This window comes from Thermobia domestica, chromosome 5, assembly GCF_964235325.1.
Source record: "Thermobia domestica chromosome 5, izTheDome1.hap1.1, whole genome shotgun sequence".
In the NCBI taxonomy this organism is placed as follows: domain Eukaryota; kingdom Metazoa; phylum Arthropoda; class Insecta; order Zygentoma; family Lepismatidae; genus Thermobia; species Thermobia domestica.
In genome coordinates, this window is record NC_137458.1 from 96964738 (window position 1) to 96989855 (window position 25118).

Here is a 25118-nt window from a genome sequence, read left to right on the forward strand (position 1 = left end):
GTAATCGAAAAGAGGAAGAAAAACTGGTTGGAACAGTATTGGCTGAGAAGGAACTGTATTAAAAGGGTGTACTAGAGGATATGATGATAGGAAAAAGTGGAAGAGAGGCTACAGTTCATGAACAATGTTAAAACAGAAAAATCCGACGTGAAGACGGAGAGATTAGCCGAAGACTGTGGTGCAGCAGTTCTCAAAGTGGTCTGCGATACCTAAAAATTGGAATGCGTTGTTATGCAAAAAGTATTTTTTCAGTTACTAAAAAGAAAGCAATTGAAAATTATACCTACGTTTATAAATTTAAATGTTTTCCTACTTTACTAAATTTCTTCCCTAAAGCCGGTCAATCGTTATATAGGATTACTTCAACTGACAAATAAAGGGTCCAAATAGATGAATCGAGTTGCGGGATGAGACATAGTGCATCTGATAGAGGATGTGAAAATATGTATATGTGCAAAGTTATAGCGGCTGAGCGCCATAAGAAACGGAGAGGTAGGGGGTCAAAGTTGGTGGGGAAGGCCTATACTATGTTATAGAAATACATCAAATAAATTGTTGAGTCGTAAAAATTGTGAAAGATAGACAATACAAATAGTAGTAGTTTCACATATTGACAAAAGAAGAATTAGCAGAGTAGATCATGAACCTCCGCCGCCATCTTGAAATCCACCATTTTGAAATCTGTGGTATTTTTTAAAATAGAAAGATAGTCATGTGATATATCAATTAGGGCCAGCATGTTCTCAAAAAGTCAATTATGAACTTCACTGATCATTATCTATTCTTATTTGGAAGATTTAGGATCAACTTTATAGTTAGACCTTTTTACAAAAATTTAGGAGCCTGATACTTGTATCTTGAAAGTTTGGATTATCACGAAAACAAATTTAAGTTGAACATATCTACAAGCCAAGAAAACTAACAGTGAAATTTGATATCCAAGGTGTATATTAGTGCATTATTATTTATGACATTACTTTCGATTTGCGTCATATTGTGCCAAAGAGAACTGTTCGGAACTGTCTGGAAGAACCGTTTCCGCTTTGTTTTTCGCTTTTGGTTGAAAAGAATGTAGAGTTTATATAGCTACCTTTTGTTAAATGACATACTTACTAACATAGACCATAACAAAATAAAATCTGATAGATTGGAATGCAATTATAACGTTCTGTATGTAGACCACTATTTTTTTTCACAACTTGCTATATTTTCACTCAACTTTCTTTGTCCACCTTCGTAAGCAAAAGTAACTTGGGACGAGTGGAGCTGATATCTGGATGAAAAGTGGGCTACTGCAGTCGAATGTATTTTCGTAATAATCCAAACTTTCAACATATGAGTATCAGTCTCCTAAATTTTCGTAAATAACTGTAAAGATGATCCTAATCTTCCAAATAAGTACAGATAACGATCACTAAAGTTCATAATTGATTTTTTGAGAACCTGCTGACCTTGATTGATATATCACATGACTACCTTTCCATTTAAAAAAAAAATCAGAGATTTCAAAATGGCGGCGGAGGTTCATGATCTACTCTGCAAATTCTTCTTTTGCCAATATATGAAACTACTACTGTTTGTATTGTCTATCTTTCACTATTTTTATGACTCAACACTTTATTTGATGTATTTCTATAACATAGCATAGGCCTTCCCCACCAACTTTGACCCCCTTCCTCTCCGTTTCTTATGGCGCTCAGCCGCTATAACTTTGCACATAAACATATTTTCACATCCTCTATAAGACACACTATGTCTCATCCCGCAACTCGATTCATCCATTTGGACCCTTTACTTGTGAGAGAAATTAGGGCGCTTTTTCAAAAGCAGTTGTACATTAACTGCACGATGCCTCGGAATTTCATGGATTTCATCGTCAAGTGAAATCGGACCTAAAATTGATGGTGACAAAACTTATTCCAGATTTCAGTGCAATTATGGAAAAATACAAAGAATTTTATTCTTTACATTAGTGACCCTACATTAAAGAACAGTGTCTATCAAGTGGATTTCCTTAATGATTGATTTCCAGTCTTGAAAGTTACTGTATTTTCAATTGAAATTTCGTTCACTAGGAAACAATCATGTCTCTTTAGAATAAATTGCTTATGGCATTCTTTTTCTTGTCATTGGTAATTCTAATTAGTATATTTTTAATACCAAACTTTCAACGGGAAATTTCAGATAGCATTGCAAGGGGGTCCGCAGATCACGTTCCTGATGAACCGCGGAGTGAACTGCAAGGGGATCCGCGTTATCGGAAAGTTTGAGAACCACTGCCATGGTGAATGGAAGTTCTTTCAGTTCGTAGCTAGTAACCTGCGAATAATGGCAAAATACCTATTATGATTGTCTGTCTGTTCACTGAGCAGATTATTAAATATGTTCTGCTTCATTTGGGAACTTCTTTCCACAATGAACCACCATTGTATATTTTGTATATTCGTTATTTAAAGTATGAGTTAGGGATATTTTCTTCTCGTTTGTGTAAAGTTAACAAGAAACAAAATACATTTTAGTTTTTCTTCAAATGTTCTTTTTAAATTTATTTTTGCGAGCAGAGTAGAATTGAAAAATTGAATATAAAACGTTACAATAGAATTCTAAAACATTGTATTGTTGATAGAGCCAGAAATAAGTAATTCTAACACTAAAGCAGAGATCGTTAAATGGTTCTTAAATTACCACTGTCGAAATCTGTTACAGAGACAGGGTTGTTTACTGCGGTAAAAAAAATGTTTACTGCTGACAGTTCCTTGCATGAATTCTTTTCGCGGGAAGAGCATGCCAACCGCTTATAGAAGCTCATAAAGTGACAGAAGGGAACATTATCTAGCAATAACCAAAACATTCTTACGTAGACACAGTTCGAATCTTACATTGCCTGCTAAAATGTGCATTTCATAATATTCTTATTTTACATTGGTGAAAGCACTGAATTGTACACGAAGGTGCATAAACTACTTCGAAAATGTATGCGTTTGTAATAAGTTCAAATTCTATAATAAAGAGTATGCTTACCTTTTTATTGCGTAAATTTTATTTATCCATGACAACTATTTCAGTTGATTAGTCTTGAACCTTTTTCTGGTCGTTCCTCATTATAAAGCAAAAACTTATGTCTGTAACGCTAATATGCAAACTCCAAAACATTTAAGAGCTACGGGTTGCATACACATCGAAATTAAAATATTTTAATCATTTAGTTTGTCAGTCACGCTAATTCCTAATAGTTTACAGTCTAAAGCTAATAGTTGTCTCTAGCTGCGCCGCCTCCTACCTGATGCCAAGAGATTTCGCTATCGTGCAGGCAATTTGCAGACAAACCGAACCAACAGCAAGCTTCTTTAATGTAGATTGAACAGCAAACATATTCTTCCATTCTTGTATTATGTAGTATGTTACAAAATGTCCGTTATTTATGTTATGATACACCGAAAGTCAACTTGTGTAACTTGTAAGCATCAAATTTTTAAAGATATATATATTGTCACTGTAAATATCAACACACAGTCACTGTCATATTACTTAACACTAACTTCCAATGTTACTATGCCACGATTCTGCAATGAATTTTTGTATGCGTACTCGCCATTTTTCTTTCGAAAATGTTGAGTTCGCTCTTGAGTTCATGTGGTTCAGATCCCACGTTCAGCTGTAGGTCACGTCTCGTATAGCCTCAGTGCTGAAAGGAATGCTAATCTTCAATCTAATCCAACCTCTCAAAACAGTGTAAATATCCTGATTCTCCACTTAAAGAAGATTGTGTCTGAAGTCTGCCAGATGAATCTGGCTTCAGTTTTTTTGATACGCAAGTATGTCACTCATTGACTTCTTCTACGTGAACTAATCGTCAACGCTGAATACTATGGAAACTTTTCTACCAGCTGTAGGAAGAAATAAAGAGAAAAGCTGGGGTTATCAAAGAAGATACTAATCGTACATCACGACAATATTCGCCATCGTATAGGTATCGTTGATGTCTGAACTCAGTGATTTGGGTATATGATATGTTGACATCCGCTTTGTTCACTAGTTGTAGCTCCATCATGCTTCTACGTCTTCCCGAATCTGAAGCAGATTTTCCATTTTCTTCAAACGAACTGCTTAAAGCATCAATGAAGAAGTAGTTCGGAGAACCAAAGATATATGTAAGTGTCAAGGAAGATCACGTCAGAAATCAATGTTTTGTACGTCATTCCGAGAACTTCTCTTAATAAGTAGCCAGAGTGATACTAATGTAATTTATAATCATGATCTATATATAAACTACAGCCAGAAAGAATTTTTTTTTTTTGTATTGCTAATTAAATCCCGTTGATAACATTTTAAAAAAATGGAAAATTGTATAGGAGAGTAAAAATATGTAATAATGATTGAATAAACGAAAATGAACATCTTTGTGTTAAATAAAATATGACCTATAAATGCTGCTATATTTGTATTTTGTTAGGCTTATTGAACGTCCATTGTAATGTCAAGACGTACACCTACAGTTTATGGATGATCTGAACTACATATAGGAAAAAAAAAAAAAATTAAATTGGGTATCCCACAATAGAGAGAGAGAGAGGAGATCTTTCTTTTGTTTCGTTTTTTTGAGAAGAAGAAGATAGAGTTCTTTCTTTCTTCCTTTCTCTAAAGCAAGAATTCTTAACATTTAGCCATGAGAAAGCTCTTAATTTCCATTAATACTTTAATGTTATTGCATAAATTTGTATCTAGTTGACATTCGTACTCGGAAGCACCAACCAACTTGGAGTATTGATTTTCTTCTTGCAGGTGATTTGACAGATGCAAAGTCGGAAAATAATATGGGTTCGAGACAATATATAGAAGAATGGAAGTATTATAAGAATATCTTAGAAGAGTGTAGAGTTACAGAGAAAACGTTTTGGCTTGATATAAGGGGAAATCATGGTATGTAGAGCAGTATACCATATACGTTAGTCATATGTCCATCATAACGTTTTAATCTTACATATTTACTTGTAATCAAAAATTTGGAATATATGTGAGGAACTTGTTTCCAAATTCCATTTATGTCTTTTGTATATATATATTTTTTTAGACTTTGACACGTTTTTGTATATAAACACATGTAACCTATACCGCTGAAACTTGTTCCATTAACGAATGAACTATAGTAATATCAGTTTTTCATATTTTCAATAAAATTTAAAAAAAATGACAATCGTTGTTTGGAAACAAGCTCCTGATATATATCACACTCCTCATGTATATATGAATTGGGATTGTTCAAACATTTCGCAACTTCTCAATACGTTTAAAAGCTGTTTCGGACATTATTAATATCAATACTATATTTTTTTCATACTTGTATAACAAGCTATAAAGTTAATATTCACGTATAAAATTACTTTTCAAAATTAGGTAAGCTTGTAATTTTATAATTAAGAATTCATCCTATAGGTTCTGTCAGTTAATATTCACGTAGCGTGTTTAATTCATTGCGAAATTCTAGAATATAATTAGAATAATCTGTCCTGTAAACTGCAGCAATGAATTTTCTATAACAGTAACTTATACAGATATTTTATGATATACAATATATTTATTACAAAATAACTCATACAGGTGAATGAAATATATTATGTATTATAATACAGATATATATATATTTATTTTTCTGCCTGTTTGTAAGACTATTTTGACGACATAGTTAAAGAGCAAAGAACCATTAAATTTTCATTTGTTCATGTATTGGCTTTTGATGTTCTCATCCTAGCAAGGTAAAGGCCATTTACTCTCACTTGTTGATATTCTCATCCTAGCGAGGTAAGAGCCGTTTCGTCCTCTCTCGGGCTTACCTAGTACAGAATTGTAACGTACAAATATCCATGATTAACAAATGTTTGAAGTTAGTTATTTTATTGAAAAAAAGTAAGAAAAACACAAAAATAGAAAAAAATAATCGTATAAGGTGAGGAAAGAAAAATAGGTATAAAGAATACATATTAAAATATAGTTACTTAAGCAATATTTATTGCATCATATAAAGTGGTAGCTACAATAACAGCACTTGAAATAGTGACGGGGCCACGGTAGCTCAGTGGTAGAGCGTTTACCTCTGTTGCATGGGGTCCCTGGTTCGATCCTAGCTCGCGCCAAGTGAACTTTGTATTGGACAAACACCGTTTGTGCGGGTTGTCTCGGGGTTCTCCCGTTTCCTCCCACTTTCTTCGTTCCACCCTTTCCTCCATTTCTCATCATTACCGTCTCCTTTAGCCTAGCCGACATAACCGTGGGGCGTAAAGCTTAAAGACTTCATTTAATTTCATTTGAAATAATGACAATAGTAGCAAACTAGTGATAATAATAATAATAATAATAATAATAATAATAATAATAATAATAATAATAATAATAATAATAATAATAATAATGTGCTAGTTTTACTCTTTGGAAGTCATGAATGAAAGCGATCAAGGAAATATGGAAGTCGCAGGCAGTCACGACTCATCGCTATGCATCAGAATCGCACTCACCCACGCTTTATGTGTGATTTTATTTAACTGATGCAAATTTATACAAACAGGCACATTGACAGCTCAAATATAGACACGTCTGCTGGATACAAATTCTAACTGAAATGGTACAGTGCTTAGTGTGAGAACTGGATTTTTTTTTTCTCAGAAGAGTGTTACCCTTGCACAAACGGATGTTGGTAGTGGGAGCAACAATCTCACCTTGTATCTTGTTTGGTATTTTGACAATTGTAATGTTTTTACACCTCTGTCATGGCTGGCTTCGTATTGGTAATTTTGCTGTAACATGTCGAAGAATATTTCGTTAGTATGTCGTTATATGTACTATTATATTTTCTTTCCTTCGGAGATGAAGCAGTAATCATCCTAACTCAAGTGCAGCTTCTTAGACAATGTGGTTGGCGTACACCTCATTGCAATCAAATATTCGCTGTAATAGAGTATATTCTAAATATGCTTTTTGCTTAATCGAAAGTAGATATTTCAGTCTTTTTAATATATATATATATAGGTAGGTAGATATAAAGTTTCGTGCTCATTCTACTTAAATTTATTCTCCGTGTTAATTTCTAAATTCTTTTCACAATATTAAACTTAAATGGAATCTCGTTCAATATAACGTACAGAATATTTGCCTTCTCTGATTTAACGAACTGCTTTCGCAGTGTAAGAGAAAGAGGACTTCATTGTAAGTGGATTCAGTTTTATGTAGTTGTCATCTGTAATTGTACTATTGGCTATTGAGTTATTTGATGGAGATGTAGGCTACAAGAAAATGTAGTACTAGTACTCATTGTAGGTTATTGAATCCATTCTAAGCATAGAGATAATGGTTTACAGTGCATCCATATAGTTGGAAAATGAAAATTTCTACTTTTACGTTCCATGATTATGGCCTTTAGGCTAAAGGAGACTGATGATTAATAAAAGCGAATGATCATGAAATAATTGGTGAAATGAGAATGTGGAGGAAACTTGCTGACACTGTGGTTGCCCATTACAGACTCAGTGGCCGGGGATCGAACCACAGATCCCTCGCACCAAATGTGAGCACCGTGCCACCACATTTACTTGCAAATCGTTTATTTCACATGTAATAATTGCGTTTGCGAAAAACAGGAAATATTTGTACGAAATACAGACGTGCGAACTTCCCAAAAGGGTACGTTATTGTAGTCCCGTTAATGTTTCCAAGGATCTTTTCATACACAAATCTACGATTGATCTGTACTTATAAGTTCGTCGAATTATTTATCCATTATCATTGTGCGCCATTATAACCAAATTCAAGATCTTTTCATCATGATCCTTATAACATTTTTCGTATTCTAATTCACCATAACTGGTAAACATTTTTGGGCGCATTGTTTCGTTTAGCATAGCCTTGCTGCAGATAGTCGTAAACTTACGTATTTTTCTTATTTCATACACATTCGTAGCATTGTTCTTCACGGATTCGATTTTTTGGCAACAGAGAAATCAATTATAATGGGGCATTATATGACGTTGCCATATAATTTCAATTAATATATATCAATAGGGTACCGTAAGAACTATTCTCAAGGTATATATTTCTAGGTTCGTGGCACCCCTTGAAATAAATGGATAAATTTTGACTGTTTTTTCGTATGATTTACATATAGAGTATGATAAATAATAAAACATGCCTCGTGGGGCATCCAAAAGTCAAGGGAACATTGCTTTCGTCATTAATCAGAATTTTTCTTAACCTTTATGTATATGACCACAGATTTCCTGAATAAAACTATCATTTCAGAAAATCTCGATTTGAGACACAATCGATCGTCGTTGATATCTTTTTTGTCCATTGTCATTTGCATTTAGCACTGACTACGCTTGTTCAAATCATTAAAGGTCGTCTTGAACTCGCAGCATATTCTTTTTCTTGGTCATGCATTATTTATACTTAATTCTGTGTTGTGATTTATTTGTGTAGTATCTGTTAGCGTTGCACTTATTGGAAAGTACATCTTAGAGATACGTTGCGGGTTGTGTTTTAAGATAATATAATAAAAATTTAATGAAAACTAAACAAACTGTGACTATTTTCGATTGTATATTGTTCCTTCTTACACGGGATTAGAAAAAAGAGAGAAATGGATTGGATTATATGACAGGGAAAGAACTCATTGCCAAACCAATGATACTTCAAGCAACAAGATGAAAATATAAATTCTAAGTGTAATAGACACGATCCACTGAACGGATTGATTGAGACAGCACGCCTATCTCTTACAAGCATACATATTCTTTCTTTCTATTCCTGTGAAATGACGGAACTACCGAAAACTCTTTGAAATTCATGTTGTGGAGCAGCATGCTTTAAAAGTCTTGCAGTAATCCAAAACTCTTTAAAATAAGAGAAACGTTTCAACAAATAAAGCTCAGTACACAGAGTAAACTAATAATTTTAGGTTTAATGTGGGTAAAATCATTGCCAAATTGGCATCATTCACGTCCAAACAATCTTCTTCTGGGTCTGGAAATTGTGCTCTGATGGTGCTCATCCGGAATGTTGTAAGCATTTGTGTCGTGACGTGCCTTTAGGCAGTAATCACGTGACATAAATTTTGGAATCTGCGTGCCAAAGTGTGGGTAGCCTGCGGTCAATTCAGCACTTCCCAAAGTGATCATCAAGAAATTGACGAACTTAACTGACAGTATGGTGGGGAACCATCTTGGTGAAAATGGACATCATTAGTGATATCTAGCCTGTGAAGTTCCGAGAGAAGATGTGAAAAGTGTTGGCAGTTTGCATGGTGTTCTCTGCGAAGGAAAATGGGTGAATGAGCTGGTCTATTGCGGATTGTCACATGTTGACCTTCGGAATATTATGCTTGTCAACTTTGAAATTCGGCAGTTGTGTTGATTCACTTTTACAGACACATGGAATGTGGTTTCACCAGGGTGTATATCGGTCACGAAAGTCATGAAAAAGTAACGAAATCAGAAAACGGTCATGAAAGTCAAGAAATTTAGCTTTTGGGTCACGATTGTTTTTTTTTTTTTTTAATCTGTACAAATATAAGTACAGGCTGGAAAATTTTGTTCTATAAAACGTCAAAAGTCACCACCAAAAATGTCTATGGTTGCTACCAAATCACAAGCAAAGCACGTTTCTATCGCATGCATGAAAATTCGGCCTAATTCACACCCAAATTCGCACTTGAGAATGTTACGAAATTTTATGGTTTGGTAAAGAAAAGATCACGAAATTTCATTCTGAAATTTTAGTAGACACCCTTTTTCACCAGTGACAACAATGACAGACTTACTCGCATCATCACCATCAGTCTGATAAGCATTAACTCAAAATTCCATCGTGAGTTCATAATCCCCATTTATCAAATCGTGTACACATCCCAGTTTGTACGATGCTGTGCAATGTAGGCTACGCTATTCCCAGTTCCAGTGATTTGATTGGGCTTCTCTTCAAGCCCTCCTGCACTGCATACACTATCTTATTTCATGTTCTGGATCTCCCACTACGCAGGATGTCTATCTGCCACAGTTACCGTTACCTTGAATTTGTCGTACTATATCTGGATGTCTGTTTCTTGCAAGATTTATATATATATATATATATATATATACTAGCAGCGTTCACCCCGCTTCGCTGCGGTCACCCCGGAACGCAATAAACTTTGTTACTTAGATAATTTTTACTTTTTCGCTTTCAAGTGATATGATAAAAACCATAGAAGATTGCAGTAAATGTTAACATTATATCGCCTGTCATTTATGTTAACCCGCCCCGCTTCGCTGCGGTCACCCCGGAACGCAATAAACTTTGTTACTTAGATAATTTTTACTTTTTCGCTTTCAAGTGATATGATAAAAACCATAGTAGATTGCAGTAAATGTTAACATTATATCGCCTGTCATTTATGTTAACCCGCCGAGTGACACGGTCATGCGGGTTGCATATAAATACGTTTATTTTTACCTATGATGAACTAACAAAGGATTTGTACGTTATGGACACTTGAATGGTCAATTATCTCAAGACACTGGTAATTAAAAATTAAAGTGATATGATAAAAACCATCTAGGGTCCAAATCCTAATAACCCCCCAAAAATGAAAGAAATTGGTTCAGCCGTATTAGCGTGATGAGGGAACAAAGGATTTGTACGTTCTCTTTTATATATATATATATATATATATATATATATATATATAACGTCGTCTGAAACTTAACTACAACAAAACCAAACCAAGATTTTCAGTCGGTAAGCCTTAACACGCACTGCACTTTCTGCTGAATTGATGCCATCTTAGAACCACATAATCACTTGCACACAAGTAATCTCTTTACTCAGCAGTGTGAACGAAACAAAATTTTGAAGTTATTACTGTAGCTAACTTTATTTCGTTGAAATGTACCTCTACTTTGAAAGTGACATGATTTTAGATTACTGCATTACTTCTAAAATACCTTGTTTATTTTCTAGGAGACAGAGAAGTACCGTGTATTTTGATTTCCATAAAATTCTTCTTTTGCAGATAATTTTAACGTTCCGTCGTTAGAGAGCAAGGAAAACTACTATCGTAATTATTCAATACAAGGCCGCAAACATCTTCGATCGTATATGTTCCAGATGAAAAAAGACCAAGATACGTACTCCTTTATAGCAGTGGACGCCTGTCTGGATCCAGGACCTCGTCGGCCGTTTAATTTCATCGGAGTGCTTTCAAAGTGGGAATATGATTTATTAAAGGATTTCGGTAAAGAAGCTGAAAAAGGCAACTACACAGTGTGGTTTGGTCACTATCCAACCTCTTGCATCATTGCTCCCAAACCTGGAATTAGAACTCTAATGGCAAGAAGCCTTGTATACCTGTGCGGACACTTCCATACTTTGGGTGGTCTCGTACCCAATATGTACACAATGCAACAGGGAGGAAATTTGGAACTTGAACTTGGTGATTGGAAAGACAATAGAATGTATGTATTAACAGGAGTACAGTAGAGTATTTTAATATCAAGTCTAAATTAAGTTTTATTTGTATTTGATCCCTCATCTGACCATCGTAAGTTGCATATGTTTAGGGAAAGAGAATGAGAAAAGCTGTTTGGTGAGATAAGTAGGTTGCTCTTTTTTATAGGGAATTTCAGAATACATTACTCCAATACAATTTGGCGACATTGTTTCCATTCTTAATTTCTTCGTTATTGAAGAAAGAAAAAAAAAAAGTTTTGCCGAATGAAGTTCAATTTCTGTTTCATCTAAGGTTTTTACATTTACGTTGAACCTGCAGAATAAGGAACAATTTTTTCTTCTTATTATTTTTTGTTTTTATTTTAATAGTATCTTCTTGATGCAATTTCTTACGATGATCAAATCTAATATGTAATTGTTAAATATTTTAACTTCGTATTAAGTATGATTCATTTAATTACTTATCAATACTTCCATAGAATTGTATGTAATTTGTGACGTTATTAACGAATGTGTATTAGAAGGATACTCATTTTCTATGTAAATTATGGGATATTGTATATAGTATATGAAATTATTTTTCTCAGATACAGAATTGTAGTACCGAAGTGATTGAATAGTGCTAAGTAGTGAAATGAAGTGATTATTTAGCAACACCAACTTTTATACACATCTATGACATATAGCTACATGTCTGCAATTTCCATTTGTTCATTGCTTTTCAACAGAAATATTTTCTTTCATACGCTTTCTTTGTTTTTTCAGCTACAGGATATTGGCGATAGATCATGGTATCTTGTCATTCATCGATGTTGATCACAGACAGTGGCCAGTGGTTTTGATAACAAACCCGAAGCATGCGTTATATGTGATGCCAACTAAGGAACCTGCGAGTAGGCTTCTAGCTTCTACTCATATTAGGTAATGCTCTTAACTCAAAGTATTTGTTTCTTCCTTCGGTCCTTGCTTCGCATGTAAATCAATAGAATTAGTGGTTGAACCTAATGGCTAGCAATACCTTGGAGAGAATTGATGCAGAAAACAATGAAGTTTTATCACGGGGTTTATTTATCGTCCTTCATTTGATTTTTCAAATCACATAAGTATTTGGTCTAGGAATTAATTCGTGCGGTTGGTACGCACATATTGAAGCTGTAGTACAAACACAAAATACATAAATACCTTAAGAAAAATATTGTCCATCGCTAGCTACAACTTTCGCCCATCTGTCAGGCAATGTACGGATTCCGTGGCGAAAGAAGTCCTCATCCTTGGAAGCGATCCAGTCAGAGACCCATGTTTCGATATCTTCTGAAGAAGTAAACCGCTGTCCAATCAAATCGTTGTTCATCCAATCGAACAAGTAGTAGTCCGAAGGAGCAACGTCTGGTGAATACGGCGGGTGGGGTAAAACTTCCCATCCGACATTTTCTAAATAGGTTTTGACCGGTTTTGCGACATGTGGGCGAGCGTTATCATGTTCAACAATAAGTTTATCATGTCTGTTCTCCCATTCTGGTCGTGTTCTGGCCAGAGCTTGCTTCAAACGCATTAATTGTCGTCGATAACGTTCTCCATTCATAGTTTCACCCGGTTGCAGCAGCTCATAGTACACCACATCTTTCATATCCCACCATATGCACAGCATAACCTTTGCACAGTGAATATCTCGTTTTGGTTGTGATGGACCTGGTTCACCTGGTTTCACCCAGGCCTTTTTACGTTTAGGGTTCTCGTAATGGATCCACTTCTCATCACCCGTAATAATTCGATGCAGAAACCCCTTTCTGCGCTGTCGTTGAAGCAACAATTCGCAAATGGTTTTTCGTCTTTCAACGTCTCTGTCTTTCAATTCATGTGGAACCCAATGTGACGTCTTTTGAATCATTCCCATGGCTTTCAAGCGTTTGGAGACTGTTGTTTGATCAACGCCTAATGCTGCTGCAAGTTGTTCCTGCGTTTGACACAAATCCTGCTCGAGCAATGCTGTCAATTCTTCGTCTTGAAATTTTTTTGGCTGTCCAGCTCGCTCTTGGTCTGCCAAGCCGAAATCACCACTTCTAAACAGTGCAAACCACTTCTGACACGTTCGCTCAGCTAGAGCATGGTCACCATACACTTTCACCAAAATACGATGACTTTCAGTCGCACTTTTCTGCATGTTAAAGTAATGCAGCAGGACACCCCGCAAAAACACTTTATCAGGCACAAATTGCGCCATGTTCACTTAACTACAAACTGGTGTTGTTGACGCTTTAATCCACTGCCCTATACTACGAACGATACGCGATGACAGGGGTTTGCAACACATGTGTGGATACACGGAACTGTGGGACGCTCCGTTCGTTGCGCCATCTCTTGTCCACCCGCACGAATTAATTCCTAGACCAAATAGTATATATCGAACATGATGGATTAAATCCTTCCGAACTTAGCATGGTGATATACCTTGACGAGCTTAGTAGGCATATTAAATCTTATGATGCAGACCTTTCGTTTCTCAGTTATGAGCAATCAAAGTTGGGATTTGACTTTTTCAAATTTTCGAAAGAAAAAAAAATATCAACTTGCTAGTTAGAAAAAAAATACGTAGAACTAACCTTTATTAAGCGTTAATTTCAGGCAAGAAAAAAAAATAAAAAAATAAAAAAAATAAATAAATAAAAAAAATAAAATAAAATAATAATAATAATAAAGATGAAACTCGATTAACTATATTATAAATGAAGCGTGTACTTATAGTAAAGATTGAAAAAATGCAGAACCATTTTTTTCCGCAAAGGAAACTTACTAGTCATACTGATAATAGTAATCCTTGATCTTTTATATATATATATATATATATGCATCAACATCTAAAGAAGTAGAAGAAACATGTACTGCCATGCATTGTTAGTACTGTATTATCTTATACAATAAGCTTTTGTTACAATCTTCAAATCGATTTTAATTGAAAATTTTATATCGTAAATACAATTTTTTATAAAAGAAAAAGCTTGAGAAATCACATTTAAAAATTTCAGACAAAAATATAGCGGTATTGCATACCAGCAAAAAAGGTACTGGTAATAATACACATATCATCTATAAAATGATACATAAAGTTTTCTTTCTTTTCTTTTCTTTTTTTTTTTTTTTTAATAAAAGCTCAACTTCCCACGATTATGTATCAAGGCTAAGGGAGAAAGTGATAAATGAGATGGATGATAATGGTAGAATGAAGAAAGTGAGATGAACCGGGAGAATCCCGAGAAAACCCACGCACACTGTTTGTCCCACACAAACCCTACTGGGCGGTAGCTGGGATCGAACCAGGAACCACACGTACCATAGGTGAACTCTTAACCACTGAATCACGGGGGCTCCGCTCCATAAGATATATATACATATTCAACCTGATATTGTTTGTCAGATAGGCATTTAATTGATTCATTAATTCTCATTATTTCCTACAAATTCTGAAACATTTCCGAAGCTTGAGGAAAATCTGTGAGCATCAATAGGTGAATTAAGTCACTAACTGAGAGACATTTTGAATATTTGTTACGTTTATGTAACATTTTGTTGAAAGTATTAAAGGTGGAAAATAATTGAATTTTTTTTTGCTAGAAATTTGTAGTCTTATGTTGTAATTCTTTTCAAAATATTGTTAGCTTTTAATTTTCCAGATAAATATTAGTGTTGGTATGTAGAATGCACTAAACTTCATATGATTTGGTTTTACTGTCCATTAATTTCAATGGCTTATTCTTGCGTTACAGCAAAGCAGAGAACTATTTATGCTTTCTACCATTCGTTTGGTCAAGTTTTTTCTCTTTTCGTATTACGATATGTGTGATGTTAGGCATTTTTAGAATCCGAGAAAACATGAGTATTCCAGTTGTAAGAACTACGAATATATGAAAACATCTGCAGTTATGAGAAAGATTTTAGATTTAAGATTACCTGAAACTCGGAAGAAAAACTAATATTAATATATACGTTTGCCTTCTCATCACGCAAATGGTTATTTGTAATTATTATTTTCAGCAGCTGGAAAAAATGTAAAGTTTTGAAAAAGTCCATTATGCCGAAATTGTGAAAAATGAAATATTGGGAAGTTGAAAATATGCAATCTTCCACAATTATAGCTGTTTACTTTTATACTGAATAGAATAATGCTAGCTAATAATCTTTCATTGTGTACAATAGCAATAACTAAAATTACAAGAAAAAAGATTGCATATAGCCATACAAAATATCATTTTTTTGTGGGGTTTTGTTTTAGACGTCGGTTTTATGAATCAAATTTCAAAATTAAATTTAAGGCAGGAAAGAAGTTGATATGATCCAAGTGTCCTTCCTTTGAATTTCTAATGTTAATTTTATATTTACTATAGGATATTAGCATTTTCGACAGCACCAATTGTAGGCGTGAAAGTAAGAATAGATGATGAACACTGGGAACAATGTAGCCATGTTGAAGGACCCTTATTTGTGAGACCATGGACACCAGTAGCTTATGCTACAGGATTACACAACGTAGAGGTTAGTGGGTGAAAACATCTCTGTTTTGCTATATACTGTGCTTACAGAAAGTAACGATATACTTACGAAAGTACGGTTTAGGTAATAATGCTAATTAACTAAACTAACTAACTTACTAACCTATGGCCTATGGAACCCGGAGGTTTAATGCCGCGTTCACAAAAGCTCTCCCCTGACTTCTATCCGTAGCCAACTGGATCCAGTCTCTACTTTGTATTCCTACTTCTGCGAGATCAATCTTAATATTGTCCTCCCATCTGGGCCTAGGTCTTCCTAATGGTCGTTTTCTGGTTGGTCTTCCAGTTAAGATTTTGAAAGCGTTCCTGCTTTCTTCCATCCTGGCTACATGACCTGCCCACCTAAGCCTCCTAGATTTGATTGCCCTAACAATGTTGAGTAAACCTATAAATTATATAGTTCCTCGTTATGAAGTTTCCACCATTTCCCATTCCCGTTTCTCTTGGGTTCGAATATTTGTCTCAGGGTCTTGTTCTCAAATACTTTCAATCTATGTTCTTCCTCCCGAGTGAGCGACCATATTTTGCAACCATACAGAACAACATGCATGATTATCGTTTTATGTATTTTAAGCTTCAAATTCCTCGACGGAAATTGCGACAACAAGAGATTTTGAATTGAATAATAACATGGATTCCCTGCTTTTAATCGACATTTAATTTCTTCGTGAATATGGTTTTCGTCTGTTAATATTGATCTTAGATATTTGAAGTATCCACTTTATCAAAAGTATTATTCGATATTTTAAGGCTGCCATAATTTGCCGTATTACGATCCCGACGAACTTCCATGTATTTAGTTTTCTCTACAAGCGTTAATAAGATCTCTGCATTTCTTTCTGTTGTTCTCCTATCATCCCCTATTAAATTTACATCATCAATATATACCATAACGTGGTAAACCCCATTCAACTTTAGGCCCTGGTTGCTATCTTTGATTTTCCTTATAGTGTATTCCAGAATAAAGTTGAATAATAATGGCGACAACGCATCTGCTTGTTTCAGGCCATTCTCGACGTGAAAGCTGGTGAACAAAAATTTTCCTACTCGGAATTTACTTTGGGATTAACTTAAACATATCTGAATTAATCTAATTAGCTTTTTCAGTATTCCAAGTTCTGTAAGAATGTTTTACAATGCTTCTCTCCTAACCAAGTCTTAAGCCTTTCTAAAATCAATAAATAGTTGATGTACCGGGGTATTGTATTCCCACTTCTTTTCGAGTATTTGTCGAATGGTAAATATTTAGTCCATAGTTGATCGATTTCGTCTAAATCCGCACTGATAATCTCCAATAATTTCACCTGCTTATGGGGTCAATCTTGCTAATAGAATGTTTGAGAGGATTTTATAGGACGTTGACAGAAGAGAAATGCCTCAATAATTATTACCAGGATGGAAAAAAATCATGATTTTTTTTAAAAAAAATCATTTTTGTTGATTTTTTTTATTTAAATCGATTTTTTTGATTTAAATTAAATCTTTCTTCTCGCGTAATACAAGTCACGAACTGAAGTTAAAACATTAGGAATTAATATTAAATGTTAATTATGCCATTTAAGTGCAAGTATTGGGCTTGAATTTTGAATTGATTGCCAGTTGTTAACTTATTTCAATCCCAAATAGAGATGCAAGGGTTCGGAAAAAAACGTCTTTTTTGGGGGAGGGTGGGAAACCTGGTTTTTTCTGCTTCGTTTTTTGCTTGGGAAAGTTTGGGCTTTTTTTACAAATTCTGCTTTAAATTGATAAAGCAGATTTTGTTTCGCTTTTCTACAATACAAAAACTCATTTAAGTAGTAGTGAATGCAGATAATAATACAAAACCTCGAAAATAAACATTAATTTCGAAAACATACTTCAGACAATTTTAATTTTTATTATGAATCCCAAAAATCAATCCATGCATTATAAGCATTATTAGCATATTCCATATGCATTATAAGCAATATTTTTTATTGTGAATTAAAAATACAAAAACAAGGAAAAACTGTTACATGACATACAGAATGTATTGTACTATGTGTGTGAGTTCAAACCAATAACACATCGGGAAGATAATAATATACAACAAACGCACAAAACAAATTTAAGTTTCGACGCCGTAGTCTTCTCAAAAATAACATGTTCTTCTCTTTGTTCATTACGTATATCAAGTGGCTCAAATGGTACAACGTTGGTTTCGCATTCGGGAAGTCATGGTTTCGATTCCCGCCGCCGACTATCCTGACTGGGGTTTTCCAGTGTTTCCCTCAGTCCTACCAGGCAAATGCCGGGATGGTACCTACTAAAATAGGCCCTGGCCGATACTTTCCCAATCCTTTCCATGTTGTTGTTACATATCCAGTATAAAATAGTCTCTGAGCTCCATCTGGTGATTGTTAAATAAATAAATAAATAAATAAATAAATATCATTCCCTCGTCAATCTGTTATAGCCTATAAGTTTATTATTGAGTTGATTTTAGTTTAGCGTCCCGTTCAGCAGCGAGGCTATATGAGACGTGGACCTACTGATTAACGTGGAATCCGAACCACATGAGCTCCCGCCGGGAATCGAACCCGGGTCTCCCACACCAAAGGCGCGTACGCTAACCGCTTAGTATAAGTTTATTATGTCTGACTTCCAAGACTTTCATAAACATTCGTACTAGAGTAACAATGAAAAGTAATGGATATGTAATGTTTTATTACAATTCAATGTATTACTTTAAAAGACTGAAAAAAATTCAATCTTTGTACGGAAAGCTCAGAAATCACCTAATTTGTTAATGCACCTCTTGCTTCCGCCTTTGCCCCCGATACAGAAACTTTGAAATGGAACAGAAATGTTGAAAATGTATTTTCTATTCATTTATTACATACGTAATAATATGTTACCACCTATCAAGTGCTTCGGACCTGCAAAATCGATAAAGTCCCAAATTCCGTGCTGCACTGACTGTTCCTTAAGCTTGTTTAGAGTCAGGAAAGTACTGAATTTTCTGTTCATGGATCATGTGCGTAATCCTGTTCATCTGAGTGTTTGATTTTCAAGGCTTTGGAATATATAACCACCATCACGGTTTACCCAGTCCTGAAAGTTTCTGAATTTTTAACACGAATTCAACATGTCATTACGGAACTTTCCCTTAAGAAAAGAAAAAACTACGAAATACATTTAAGTCAAGCACAACAAACATGAGTGAGTGGTTAGCTTTTCCGATTCTATTGGGAAATCCGGGATTCAGTCCCGCATTCGACCATTCCGACAAAAGTTCTTAATTCTATATGTGAATGTAGAGATAGTGCGTGTACTGTGATTCCTGGCTGATTTCATTTCTTATGTTCTAAATTGTTGTTATTACTAATTACCAGCAATGACGGATTTGCGAAAGGGGTTAGGGTGGGGGTGTCTTTCGGACTGAAGCCTGTTCTCCGAATTTACGGAATTTCTAAAACAAACGAAATTTTAGTTATGTCTTTACTCATAAACTTCAAGCTCCCCTCAAATGAAAGTCAGGCATATTTAGAAAAAAAAAAAAAAAAAAAAAAAAAACCATTAATAAGAAAAAAAAACCTCCGAAAACACTTTTCTAAATCCGTATTGATTATCTGTATAAAATGGTATTCAAGGTTGCATCCGGAAGATTATTGCTACATCATTACACAGCTACAGTATAACAGAAATGTGAAAGTATGCTTTGACGGATATATTGAAAAACATAAGTTGAACTATGTGTTAGAAACTAGAGTACTAAGCTCTACGAAATGAAACACGAATAACTAAAAATGAAATCTAAAGAAGAAAAAAATGTCGATAACTCAGAAGTTAAAATAAAGTATGTAGCCTCTAAAATTGCTCTCAAATACTACGTACTTGATGTTTAATTCATAAAACATGTGCTCCATCCATCATGATGGTGAATTCTAGAGGGAAATATGGCATTTAGGTCATGAAATCTTGTTTAATTATAGAGTATACTATAAGAAAGCTATTTAGATAGAAAAATCATGAAAATAGCAAAAATTTCCGTTTTCCCCCTAAAAAAGCGGCTTTTTATGTAAAAAAAAAAAAAAAAAAAAACATCAATTCAAAAAAGCCGGCTATTTTGCATCTCTAATCCCAAACAATGTTTCTTAAGCACTAAGGAAGAAAGTACGGCGATGTTTATCAACATGATACTTTTTTTTCACAAAAGTTACTCATATTTGGCAGAGGCATATCTTAAAAAAAAAAAAGCGGCACGAACAGACGCGCACACAAAAGAATTTTCGTCTTAAATGTCCATGGTGATTTTCTCGTTGGAATAGTTAACGATTCAGAAACCTTATGTTACGAAGATAAGAAAGCAGAATTCCTCCGTTATCTGTTCAAAACGGGATTTTCCCTAATCATCCTCTGCATGAAACACTCGTTTTCATACTGTGCTGTACATACATTTGCATCTTATTGTATTATGATTATCTTCCATAATTGAAATAAAACAACAGAGGCTGGATTTTACTTATTTTCACTTTAAATTAATTTATTTTGAAATTTGATTTAAATCAACGATTTTTATTTTAAAAAATCAAGTGATTTAAATCGCGATTTAAATCGTGATTTAAATCATACTGATTTAAATCAATCCACCCTGATTATTACAGTCAGTTTTTTGTCGCCATTCTTGTGAATTGGAGCAATAATTGATTCTTTCCACTCTTGTGGTAATTCTTCCTTTTTCCAGGTAAAGAGAATGAGTTTGTGTATCTTGTTCCACAATTTTTCGCCTCCAGCTAAAATTAACTCAGCCGGAATTTCGTCTACACCCGTAGATTTGTGTTTCTTTAATTTCTTTATATCGATTTCTACTTCTATTCGGTTAGGTTCTGGGATATACGGTTCTGCCGTGTGTATTTCCCTTTCTCCACGCACATTAGCTTTTGGCTGCGTGTTAAGCATTTCGTCAAAAAGAGCTTTCCATCTATGTAAGATGCTATCTGTGCCAGCGTCAGCTTTCTTTAATATATAGGCACGAGGTTGATAACCTTTCGGAAATTCGTTGATCCTTTTATACATGTCCCGAATATTTTTATTTTTACTATTATCTTCAAGTTTAGCTTTCAAAATATTGCGGTTCTTTGTTCTAAAAGTTTTGGAAGTTTTCCACCTGATGTCTACGTAATTTTGTGTAGTTATTTCATTCAGATTTTGTAGCCAACGTAATTTTGCCTGTTTTCTCTTCTCTGCTAATTGAATGCATTCCTGGTCGAACCATGGTTTGTTCCTACGTGTTTCCGCATGTCCTATTTTTTCTTTGCTGAAATTTTAATGCTATCTCTAATTTCGATCCAAGTATCCTCAACACTAGTGCACTCCAAATCTTCTAAAACCGAGAATCTATTCGAAACTTCAATTTGGTATTCCTCTCTTACCTGGCTCTCTTCTAATTTCTTTAAATTAAATCTCTCCGTTTTCAGACATTGCATATGTTCTTTATTCAACGATAATGTCTCTCTTATTATCGCTGCTACCAGGTAGTGATTAGTGTCACAATCAGCTCCTCTAAACGACCGAACATGAATTATGCTAGATTGTCTTCTTCTATCTACTAAAACGTGATCAATTTGATTATTTGTTTCTCCGTCTGGTGTGGTCCAAGTGTATTTATGAACGTCGCGATGTGACAATTTTGTACTCTTCACGATAAGGTTTTTGGATGTTGCAAAGTTCATGAGTCTAACGCCGTTGTCATTACTTTCCTTATGCAGACTTCCGTTTTCTATAATCGGTTTGAAAATATCCTCTTGTCCTACCTTCGCATTGAAATCCCCTAATAGAATTTTCATATGGTATCACGGGAGTTGATCAAATATCCGTTCCACTTTTTCGTAAAAACTGTCTTTTATATCGTCATCCTTATCTTCTGTTGGAGCACATACACTTAAAACAATAATGTTACACCACCGACCCTTAAGAGTAATAAAAGAAAGTCTATATAATACTAATTAGTATCTTAAAAAGAAGCATGGTAGTAATAGAAGACATTTGATACACACAGAGAACTTTGATGAGGTTAGTAACTCTTAATATGAGTAGAAACCACACTCGGAATATTACCATGGATGATCGCTTAAAATTAATTGAAACAAATCTCCGGATCTATTTTGTACGTTACTTTTATTTAGTGGTATGTATTCTTTGTTTTACACTTCTTATTTCCTTTTCGTTTTGGGGGCCGCGGTGGCTCAGTGGTAGGGCGTTCACCTCTGGTGCTTGGGGTCTCGGGTTCAAACCCTGCTCCCGCCAAGTGAACTTGTGGTGGACAAACACCGTGTGCGTGGGTTTTCTCGGGGTTCTCCCGTTTCCTCCCACTTTCTTCATTCCACCATTTCATTCATCTCTCATCATCACCGTCTTCTTTAGCCTACCCGGCATAACCGTGGGACGTAAAACTCAACAATTTCATTTCATTTTCATTTTCCTTTTCGTTTTAATCCCTTTCACCTTGCCACTGAGGAAGGATCCAGCTGTAAGTTCCGAAACGTCTAAAAAGTGTTAGGTTTTCCAAGAGATGATTTATTGATAAGTAGCCAATCTTTTGTTAATTGAAACAAAGTTTTTCCGTACTACTTTAAATTTTGGCACTTAACGCTAATAATTACAATAATAAAACTGTGAATTTTGTTATTTTTTTGGAATCAAATCAGTGTATCAAACTATTGTTGAACTCAGTGGTGCCAACCGGTATGTCGCGAAATTTTCGAATCATAAAGGAGTTAATAATTAGTTAGAATCAATTTTGAGAAGACTGCACCAATCAACGCCTCAGGGACAGCAACAATGCTCAGTACTACATAGAATCAGTACTTTATGGAATCCTACTACTAGGTTTACATTATTATAATTTATATAATTTATGTTATTATCAATAAAAGAATCAAACAAGTGTGTCACGATGTGTGGGGTTTAGTAAAGTGTATCTGCAGTCATTTGCTTAATCTATAAGAGATAGTATTGTAAATTGTCACATTTAACAGAGTTCTATAAATTTATGATGTGAATGTGTGTCTTTCTCTCATTTCTTATTAAAACAAGAGTAAAAGTTATCTATAATGCATTGTAATGTACACATTTTAAATTACTTATGTCTTTCATCTTTTTTAAAAAAATCGCACAAATATAAGGTTTCACAATATAATTATATCATTGCACATTTTTCGAATTAATAATTTTGTTGTAGAAAATTAAGACGCAAAACGACCTGGGATCGTTGTACAAATGCAGGATAAATAAATGAATGTTTCACAAGAAAGTATCATCGTCGTTAATCAGTTGTAACTGAGTTTGAAAATCGAGGAAATATTTTGAGTACACAGCTATGAATAAATTCAAGAGGTAATAACCAATGATTTATCTCTTCTTGACCTATCTGCGAAACTACAAAAAGTATTTATTAACGGGTATTGTGCAGATTGGCAGTTTTTTCTATTGGGAAGAAGTTATTTATTGAAGTCCATCCGCAGATAATAATTGTGTTTATGAACTAGCATTTTAGTCGAACACATTGAATCTGTAGGTTTACCTATAAATTTCTTGAAGTTAATTTCCTTTGAGGTTCACATTTTTTTTTCCTTTTTTCCCCCTAAGTTTAACAGAAGATAGACACTTCTAAAGATTCTCAATGAATTAAAAAATATGTTAGAATTGTAAGAACACAAAATTGTTCCCGTCAGAGAAAGACCAATTATTCTGTGAAATATAACGGATGATTATTTACAAATATCTGTCCTTAGAGAACATGGAAGTAAGTGTTAAATATATATATTGGAATTTTCGCTAGCTGCTGTCAGCATTGTCAAGAATAAATAAAGAAAAAAAGTTCAGTGGAGTTAGAAGGATGGGAATTAACTACACAGATAATGAGTACGTATATTAAAATATCAACACTTACAAACACAAACAATATACAAATTTTAAGTTATTGTGCTTAGAGAGACATGAGTACTCCTTGAGTTTACTTTAAGGTAGATCGTCAAGCGGCTTTCATTAACAAGAACCCAAAACTAAATTACCGTAATACATAGTCCTACATCATCGTAGTATTATTTTGTTCAGGAGAGACTGCAGAATACAAAAACTGAACATTTAGCCAATCATTTAAAAGATAGGATACATGAGAGTATTTTAATTTGTACAAGATATCTAGTTACCTTTACAGCAATGATTTTATGAGTTTTATTTATTTATTTATTTTATTTTATTTTATTTTTTAGGTCAAAGTTACAGATGAATTTGGACGAGAAAATGTTGTAAGTCAGCCATTTTCCTTAGATGGAACACGACTAAGCTTCAAATTACTGCCTCGAATTGCTCTTATGTCAAATGTGAGCATGGTGGTAAGTATATATTATTTCATGTCTTCATGTATAAAATGTAGGTTGAAAAAAAAATTCATAGAAAGAGTATTTCGACTGCTAGTATTAATATCAAGTTGTTTCTCGTGTTTCTAATTGGGAAACTAAGGAACGAGCAATAAATAGTCAGGTAGCAAATTTAGGTAAAATTTAGATTTGTAAATGATTGGGGAGCTTTGGTTATTACTTTAGGCAAATAAAATTGCTAAATTATTGAGAAAGGAAGGTTATTATTACTATTTTAATATACGATATATAAATTTTTATTCACTTACTTGCTATTCATTAATTGTATTCGCTACTGGTATATTCTGTTCATATACAAGAAGAAACACAACACTTTTTTTTTTTTTTTTTTTTTTTTTTTTTTAATACTTCAGAAATGTCCATGTTTTGAAGCTTCGGCAACAAAATTTGTTAAACTTCTAGATTTTAGACGAAGTGTTTTAAAAAATCTTTTATTCCAGTTACTACAGTAAATTAAAATTTGTTTTTTAAAATTTTGAAAATCTTGGAATAGTATTAACAATAATTTAAAGTAGATGTTTTCATAACTTATAAATAATTGTATCATGTTACAGTTTTCTTCTCCTGTTTTAACAATCATTTGCGATGCGTTTAGTGTTTCTGTGTTTCTTTTCCCGAATATTAAGTACGGTGCGTTTGACAGTGTTTGCTCGAAGTTTATATTCCTACAATATTTTTATTTTATTTATTTATTTATTTT

General features: G+C 34.1%; 1 protein-coding gene across 2 annotated transcripts in view; it reads left to right on the forward strand.

Annotated features, from left to right (window-relative positions):
* LOC145686021 (transmembrane protein 62-like) overlaps nt 1-25118 on the forward strand; it is a 55695-nt gene that overhangs the window by 15963 nt on the left and 14614 nt on the right. For both annotated transcript variants that reach the window (XM_081758868.1, XM_081758869.1), the window contains exons 3-7: nt 4783-4920; nt 11036-11477; nt 12238-12393; nt 15852-15999; nt 24251-24373. In XM_081758868.1, coding sequence (XP_081614994.1) covers nt 4783-4920; nt 11036-11477; nt 12238-12393; nt 15852-15999; nt 24251-24373 — 1007 coding nt within the window. The remainder of the gene's footprint in view (nt 1-4782; nt 4921-11035; nt 11478-12237; nt 12394-15851; nt 16000-24250; nt 24374-25118) is intronic.